The sequence below is a fragment of the Tribolium castaneum genome, chromosome 1, assembly GCF_031307605.1.
Source record: "Tribolium castaneum strain GA2 chromosome 1, icTriCast1.1, whole genome shotgun sequence".
NCBI classification, from domain to species: domain Eukaryota; kingdom Metazoa; phylum Arthropoda; class Insecta; order Coleoptera; family Tenebrionidae; genus Tribolium; species Tribolium castaneum.
The window spans coordinates 21,651,900-21,661,011 of NC_087394.1; the positions used below are offsets into that span (position 1 = coordinate 21,651,900).

General features: G+C 32.3%; 1 protein-coding gene across 2 annotated transcripts; it reads left to right on the forward strand.

Moving 5' to 3' along the window:
* Window positions 1–48: 48 nt before the first annotated feature.
* On the forward strand, window positions 49–6,041 carry pix (pixie). 2 transcript variants are annotated; one of them, XM_962916.5, is made up of 7 exons: window positions 49–175; window positions 274–519; window positions 572–1,182; window positions 4,769–4,890; window positions 4,948–5,348; window positions 5,403–5,599; window positions 5,653–6,041. In XM_962916.5, exons 2-7 carry the CDS (start codon window positions 307–309, stop codon window positions 5,933–5,935), a joined length of 1,827 nt encoding a protein of 608 aa, XP_968009.1. In that variant the 5' UTR covers window positions 49–175; window positions 274–306; the 3' UTR covers window positions 5,936–6,041. The 2 variants fall into 2 exon arrangements, with proteins under 2 accessions (XP_968009.1, XP_008199227.1); XM_008201005.3 differs by having other exon boundaries at window positions 63–175; window positions 279–519.
* Window positions 6,042–9,112: the final 3,071 nt, after the last annotated feature.

The window sequence follows — 9,112 nt, forward strand, 5'->3', positions numbered from 1 at the left end:
CTCAGCCAATTAAACCTCACATGTAGTTTAATTATGTTTTGTTTCTTTTACTAAAATGATTTAAAGTTTGAAATTTTTCGCATAAATGTTGGCAGTTCTGCAACCTATCCTTTCCTCATGGCCGGTCGTGCTGGCGGCTTAGAATAAATTTGTTTTACATAAATTCAAATTACTGGTAAGCAAAATAAAGCCAAAACGCGGTCCAGTCGGTGAAATTGCGTTGCGCTTCACTTCTGAGTATTTGTATTTTGCTTTTGGTGCCATCACTTTTAGGTTAGGTGTCACTGAGTCCTAACATATTGAGTCATGTCACGAAGAAGGGCAACCGAAGAAACAGACAAATTAACTCGTATCGCTATTGTGAACGCTGATAAGTGTAAGCCGAAACGATGTCGCCAGGAGTGCAAAAAGTCGTGCCCTGTGGTCCGCATGGGCAAGTTATGTATCGAAGTGACCCCCAACAGCAAAATGGCAGCAATTTCCGAGGAACTGTGCATTGGGTGCGGTATCTGTGTGAAGGTACGTGTCCACGATTGGTCACGTGTAGTCATACTTACAATTTTTCCTCCAGAAATGCCCCTTTGAAGCCATCACTATCATCAATCTTCCCAGTAATTTGGAGAGAGATACTACTCATCGCTATGGCAAAAACTCCTTCAAACTTCACAGATTGCCAATACCCAGACCCGGCGAAGTTCTAGGTCTTGTGGGGACCAACGGTATTGGGAAATCCACCGCGTTGAAAATCCTTGCAGGGAAGCAAAAACCCAATTTGGGGCGCTACTCTGACCCTCCAGACTGGACGGAGATCCTGAGCCATTTCAGGGGGTCTGAGCTGCAGAATTACTTCACTAAGATATTGGAAGACGACCTGAAAGCGCTAATCAAACCACAATACGTTGATCAAATTCCTAAAGCTGTAAAAGGAACGGTTGGACAACTTTTGGACAAGAAGACCGAGTTGGATAACCAGGAACAGATTTGTGAGATGTTGGATTTGAAGCATATACGCGACCGAGCGATTGAGGCGCTCTCTGGTGGGGAGTTGCAGAGATTTGCCTGTGCTATGGTGTGCATTCAAAACGGGGATATTTTCATGTTTGACGAGCCTTCATCGTATTTAGATGTAAAACAGAGATTAAATGCTGCCCAAACTATAAGATCGTTGTTACATCCAGACAAGTAAGTAAAAAGTAGAAAATATGAGTCTAGTCATAGTCTGTCTGATCACGGTTAAATGAAATATTTAAGATGCATTTTGTGTTAAATTATTCACAATACAAGGTGAGTCATTGATATGGGCGTGCTCTATTACACCTAGACTGGCAATGATATCGAAATGAATCAAATGCCTCCCCAAATGGGAAGTCAAAGTGCACGTTCTAAAATTATTTTGCCCTACACAGGTTGTTCCAGCATGTTATTTTACATCTTTTTTATCTTACCTCTCAATTTTTTTTTTTTTCCAAAAATTGATAGTTTCGGAGATATGTTGGTTTTTCTGAAAAATGCACATAAAATCCTTGGGTACCAACGCAAAACAAATTCTGATTGAACAACATCAGACTGGCGTTTTTTGTACGTGACGTTTTGATTTTATTGTGCAAATGAATTTTTCATGTAAAATGCATACAAATCTCGTCGAGATATAAACTTTAATTTTGATAAGAAATCATTAAATAAAAATGAAAAAAATGACTACACTACCAGGTAAAATATGCAAGAAAGAATTATGAAAGCTTTTTGTAGAATAGATCATGGCACATTAGAAGCGGTAAATTTTTAAAAAGAATTGACATTGGTCAGGTCGGCTTCCTTTAGCAATAAAGTAATACATTGTATTATTTTATTGCTTAAGGAAGTCGTCACTTTAAACAGCTTTGTAACTGCAAGTAATATGTTATCGGTTATCGCTGTTGATTTGTTATACCTCGCCTTTTTTTATTTCTTTATTTCTCCATTGTAAATTTCTGACATTTTTATTTAATAATTTCTTGTCAAAATTTTATTATAATTTATGTCTAGATGAGATTTCTAGGTATACATTACTAATATAAATTCTATTTTGACATTAGTAGGTCAAAATGTCAAAATATATTGTTCTTCATAGCACGCTACAGAGATGTTGTGTGCATTTTTCAGAAAAACGGGATTATCTTTTTAACTATCAACTATTGGAAAAAATATAAAGAGATGAAAAAGATATAAAATGAGACGTTGAATAATAATTAGTAATAATTTGCTATTTAAAAAAATCAAATTATGGTCCTTCAAAGTTTACTAAAATGTCACAGCAAGGTGATGCTACAATGCAAATGTATGGTCTTGTCACCAAAAGATACCTCAGACATTTGCTTAGCTACGGACAAAGTCCCAACTTGATATCCCAAAAACCAAGGGCACTGCGATTTTTTTAATAATGTGCCTGCAGACGCACTAAATTGTAGAAAAAATTAAATAATTTCTAAAGGGTTAAAGTAAATTGCAAAACTTAAACGGATTTATTAAGCCGAAAAAAAGTGCAAATTTAAATATGTACAAATATACACGACGTACCATAAAACGTACCATAAAAAAAACTTTGTTAAAGGCTACACTGTAAAATTGAAACACTATATGGGGCAAAATAATTTTAGAACGTATACTTTGACTTCCCATTAGCAGTGCCATTTGATTTATTTCGATAGCTTTGTCAGTGAAGGAGCAATCGAGCACGCCCATATCAAAGACTCACCCTGTATATTTGACCGATTTGTGTCTGTATGTATCGTTTAGTAAATACAGGGAGCGACATAGTTAAACCAAATGTGGGACAAAATCAAGTAATTTGAAATGTATTTTTGTGTTTTTATCGAAATGTTAATGTTAATCAAGAATTGAAATTTGTTCTATTTTACTACAAAGTAAAATAAAAAAAGTTTATTATTATCAGAATTCGTCAATAAATTAAGCCAACATTATAATAAAAAAAGAGCAATAAGATGGTTACTGAAAAAAAATTAAACATTAAAAATGAAGAGTTTTACGAATTAATTATTGATAATTTTAAGTTAAAACAAGAGCCACTTTATTTCCAAAAGTCCACTACAAGGCTAAAGATTTTATTTTTCTCTTGTAATTTCACTTGTAATTGGTTGTTTATATCTTTAACACCCGTTACATTACTCCATTCATTTCGCCCTAGGGCACAATAAGCGGGCGTTGTGTTATGATAACGCCCGCTGTTATCAAGGCTAATAAGTAGTAAATAATTTTAAAGTAAAAATTATATCATTATATGAACCTCTAGCATAACTCAATGTTTATAATTTACAAATCTCGAGCCGAAGGCCCTTGGATTTGTCTGTTGCCTTTATGCCTTTAGTACAAAAATAACTACCTACACTACCAATTATTTTCTTTTTAACACTTATTGTTGATGGGAAATAATGTTGAATTAAATAAAGCACAGATCGCATATTAAAAGACTTTCTTCCATAGGAAATATAGACCCGGAGTAGTCTTCAAAAATAATAATTGGTGAAAGGTATAAGGCTAGAAATAACATAAATATGAAATATTATTTTGATTTTGTTATGCATATTTTCTTCTCAAATGACAATCCAGTATGAAAATAAAATGTCTTTTGACAAAAACTAAATTTAAGTGAGGTGGTTGTAATTCCTTGTTTGCAGTCTAGACCAAAAAAAATTGTTCTATGGTAGGTTGCTATTCAGAAAAATTGATCACAAAATTGAACTTAAAAACGAAAAAAATATAAAAAAATATAAAATATAAAATAAAACGATCACATTTTTACAGTACCGCTTAAAAACTATGACATACCTAATTTTAATTCTTACATTTCCGTATGTCCACACGACTGTTGTTCACTTGCACAATACAAATGTTCATTTAATTTTTGAAAAAACTAATCGAAGAATGTACAGTAGGTATACTATAAAATAGTAAAAAAAATTTTTTTCTCTTATAGGTAGTAATAATGTTGCTTATTCATAGATACGAGTAGACGTAGTACACCTTTCTTCTACAAGTGGTTACTATGGCACATTATTTCATTTAGTTGTGGTCTGTTTTTTAAGACAATTGTGTGTCAAAATCGGGTATAAAAGTAGATCATATAGCTTTAAAAAGCAAAATTGGTAAATTAGATTAGATTTCGTCAATTAAAGCCATACAACAAAAATTCTATAGAATAAAGTAGTCATTTGGTGATTTTTTTATTCTGACGGTGAAAAAATCTAACAAAAATTTCTCGATATACCTATAACAGAAAATTTTTGTTTCTAATAAGTTATGCTTAATAAATAAGTAGCAACCTATCTTCAAACAATTTTTCTTCACAAAGACTGCAATCACAGGATGATTACCACCTCAACTGAATTAATTTTTTGTCAAAAAAAAAGTTGATATTGGAATAATTAGAATTAGAGTTAGGTATGACAAAATTTCGGCGGTATTTGGTATTTTCAATTAAAAAAACCGCCGACCGACCTATATTTATATCATACCGCTTTGACTAATTTAATTTATTTAAATTTAATTCCGATTTTCAGCGGCTTTTTCATACGTCCGCATATAAAGCCGCCAGACGGCGGTCTTTTTAGTATTAACTAAGAGTACTGCCGGTGGTCGTTTAGCCAGTGCCTAGAATAAATTGTAATTTCCGCGCCATCTGTTAGTTTTGGAACACACTGTATCTTGTTTTCATTTATCCTTAAGGAATTTAAAAAGGTAATTAATTTTAACTTTTTCTTTTTTTCTTCAGATTTATAATTGTCGTGGAACACGATCTCAGCGTCTTAGATTATTTATCAGATTTCATTTGTTGTTTGTATGGTGTTCCTGGAGCGTATGGTGTGGTTACTATGCCATTCTCCGTTCGTGAAGGTAAAAAAAACTAAAAAAAAATGACTCCCAAACGTAATTATAATTTCTGTCTCAAAGGAATTAATATATTTTTGGACGGTTTTGTTCCAACCGAAAATCTGCGTTTCCGTGACGAATCTTTAGTGTTCAAAGTGGCTGAATCTGCCAATGAAGAGGAAATAAAACGTATGAACCATTACGAGTACCCTTCGATGACTAAAACCATGGGAAATTTCCAACTAAACGTGGTCAAAGGCCAATTTTCCGATTCCGAAATTTTGGTTTTACTCGGCGAAAACGGCACCGGTAAAACAACATTCATTCGAATGTTGGCCGGCAATTTACAAGCCGATGATGGTTCCGGGGAATTACCACAACTTCATATCAGTTACAAGCCGCAAAAGATCAGTCCGAAATCTCAGGGATTAGTCCGACAATTGTTACACGAGAAAATCAGGGACGCTTACATCCACCCACAGGTATTATTTTGTTGCGTTATTTTGTGTGGTCTTTGATACCATCTTGTAATTTAGTTTATGGCTGACGTCACTAAGCCGCTTAAAATCGACGATATTATCGACCAAGAGGTGCAAAATCTGTCTGGTGGTGAGTTGCAACGTGTGGCTCTAACTCTGTGTTTGGGCAAACCAGCTGATGTCTACCTTATCGACGAACCCAGTGCCTACTTAGATTCCGAGCAGCGTCTCATGGCTGCTAAAGTAATCAAAAGGTTTGCATTCACCAAAAAATGTAGTTTTTGGATGTGTGATTTTTTTCTTCTAGATTTATTTTGCATGCGAAGAAGACAGGTTTTGTGGTAGAACACGACTTCATCATGGCTACTTACCTGGCAGACCGCGTGATTGTATTTGAGGGTACGCCATCTGTTAAGACCACAGCCAACTCGCCACAGACTCTTCTAGCTGGAATGAACCGATTTTTGGAGTTGTTAGGGATTACATTTAGGCGGGATCCTAATAATTTTAGACCCAGAATAAACAAGCAAGAGTCTGTTAAGGATGTTGAGCAGAAACGGTCAGGACAGTATTTCTTTTTGGAGGATTAAATTTTGTTATGAAATATTGTGTATTATATGGCGCTCTTTACAGGTTTCTGTTTTTATAAACAAATATAATATATGTGGAAGGATAATAAACGGATTATTATCATTATGTGTTTGTGTTTACTTCTCATTAAAACTCTAATAACATGAATATTGATGTTGGACGTGTCATTCTAATCGGGTTTAATGAGTCACTGAAATAAAATTTAGACCTTGGTTGCACTTAAATACAGACTTAAATAATAAATGACACATTAATTTTTTATTTTATGTCAAAATCTTAACAAAAGTGGTAATTTTTGATTTCATCGATCGTGGATGTTACAATTTTTTTTAAAGGAATGAAATAGTTTTTGAAGAACTAAGCTCAAAGATACTATTTTTTATCAATTTTCGTTGATAAAGTTTTAGGCTGTCCCGTAAATTGAAATTTATCCTCCGACTAAAACGCTCTATCCCGGAAACTATAAACAATCGGAAAAAGCACGTTGAGTTATTTTGCATTCTTTTGAGCTTTACTATCAGCCCTTAAAATATGTTCCAAACTATCAAATTCACCTGGTATGTGCCAAAAAAATTTCCCAGACAAGCCCTAACGGGATTCATTTGTCAACAAATGTCCAGCCGGAAATAAATACTTACTAGATATTCTACATTGTGTTCCAAAATGGTTGTTCATCAAGTTGCCTATGGAATTCAAATTCGATATGCCGCTTCGTCCGTCTTGTATAAAGACGGTAATGGTTAAGTTAATAGAATTAATAATTGCGACTTAACGTTATGTATACATGCCCTAATACTAATGTTATGATAGCTGATATACAGCCTGTTATAGAATGGTTTAGCAAAAATTTAAAGGTAAATATAGAAAGACAAAACGAATCTATTAAGTAAAATATTTCTATATCGAAAATGCATAGTTTTCCTAAAAAGTCGTTTTGAACTTAAGGTTCTAAATTTTGAGAACCGCTGAACTAGAATGATAAAAAATTGCGTGTACTTTAAAATTATGGACAAAACGGCAAAGGTAAATTAGCTTCTTGGTCCACTCTGTAATTCTTTTATTTCAATTTGTTTTGTTATTAAATTTTACAAAAAAAAAACAAAAAGAAATTGGCGTTTTTTCCAAACCACTTTTCGCAAAAATGCTTTTTCTCCATTTTGATCAGTATGTAAGATTCGATCATTATCATATCATGTGATACATCTTTGTAATAAGGAATAAAACCACTTTTCAAAAATACAAAAAAACGGATATAGCTTCCATAAGAAAAACCAAAGTTGAATGTTGAAACTTTGACGTCAAGAACGCCTTGGAAAATACTGGGACAAATTTAGATTCCTTATAAAAAATGTCTGAAGAACGTTCTAGTTAAAAACGTCTAGTTTTTATGATTTTTGCTTGAAAAAATTAAAACGAATTTTTTTCCAGTAATTCAAAAACTACAAATGACCAATCAAATTTTCTTTCAGATGATTTTTCAGCATAAAAATACGCAACTTTGCTCTAATCTAACCGATTTCGTATCTCTTATAATAACTGAGATCTCTATGGTGGAGCTCAAAAAATGGACAGCCTGTAAAACCAAGATATAAAAAAATTCCACAATAACTGGCGGACGTCCGAAGTTTTAACATGCCTACTTAAATTATTTTTTAAATCAAAAAACCAAGACCGACAGAAATTTTATAAAACACAAAAAATGTTATTTTTACTAACAGACCAATCGATTATTACTTTAAGAAGTTATTAAAAAAATCGAAAATAATTTTTGAAGTTTGGCATCCTCTAATTTTTAAACAGTGCGACTTGGGAGAAATTGTTTGCAGTTAGAGACTTTTTAAACGTCATCCCCATCGTGTCGAGTACGTTCCCTTTTGTCCATCTTTTCGTAATCCCCTGTATATTTTTGTTACAGAAATATGTATTTTTAGTGCGTACCATCTTAAAATTATTTTCTATAAAAAAATATTGGATAATTCAGAAAATTAAGGAAGAATTTTCAAATAGCAGGACAATTCGTATTGACCAGGGGCGGGTTTAGAAGTTAATTTTGGAGGGGAGGGCTCCACTGATTGAGACTTTTAATTTAATGAAAATTGTACAAAATTTAAACCTAAAAAATTTTTTACCCAAAAAATATTACAATGCAAATTTATACTTTTTTACATAAAACACCCTATATTTTGTGTATTTTTTTGATATTCGTTGTTGTTAATCATAATTTTTTTTACAAGTAGATTTTGAAATAATTAGTTCTCATTGACAAAAACATCTCTTATTAATAATTAAAAAAACTACACTATAAAATACAACAGGCAATGTTAATTTACATATAGTTAAGTAATAAACATTTCTGGACGTAAAAAGAACTTCTAAGCAACTTCCTCAATTTACTTTTTGAGAATCTTTCTACAATATTTGATTAAGTGACAATAATTTATTTTATTGAAAAGGTATCTTTCCAAAGAATACAAGTTTCTGGCAACTTTTCGATTTTAATTTAAACTTCTTCAGGCCGTCTATTTTTTATATACGGGTTGAAAAATATTCAATTAAAATGGAAACGTTGCCAGAAATTATTTTTTTAGTGACAAAAAACATTGTCTTATACTGAAACTTAACAAAGAGTACAGATACACATTAGAAACAAATAATGTATTTATAATGTGCATTAAAAAATCTGTAATATGATTATTTAAAAAAACATTTGTTCATTAGGTGTTTATAGTATAAAAAAATTAAAATTGATGTTTGTGGAGGTGGGATGGTCTCCTGGGCCCCTTCCTGGATCCGCCCATAGTATTGACAGGGAGACGTACATTTTTATCGTACTTCGGAAATTTGTAATTTTTTTTAATATTAGTAATATTTCCAACTTTTTTCAGTCAGTTTATTTTAATATAAAACCGAATCTATATAGCACAAATTTCTAAATTAAAAAAATCTGAAAATGTTGTAACGTTATCAAACGAGTTACCAAAACTTGCACTAGTTTTTCAAATGTTTTCTTTATTTTCTGAGATACATATCCATTAACTTATTTTAGTAGTTAATATTTATTTAAATCGTTTTTTTTTTAATTAAAGTGCCAATTGTGCACTATTTGTACAATATTACGTTGTTACTCACTTTTTTCCAAAGAAATAATTTTCCTATCTTGAGCACTAGCTATTCAT

Coding starts and splice junctions, on each gene's coding strand:
- pix (XM_962916.5), top strand. CDS start 307: ATGTCACGAAGAAGGGCAACCGAAGAAACAGACAAATTAACTCGTATC. Junction 4,891..4,947: donor GCCATTCTCCGTTCGTGAAG/GTAAAAAAAACT, acceptor TCTGTCTCAAAG/GAATTAATATATTTTTGGAC. Junction 5,600..5,652: donor GCTGCTAAAGTAATCAAAAG/GTTTGCATTCAC, acceptor TTTTTCTTCTAG/ATTTATTTTGCATGCGAAGA.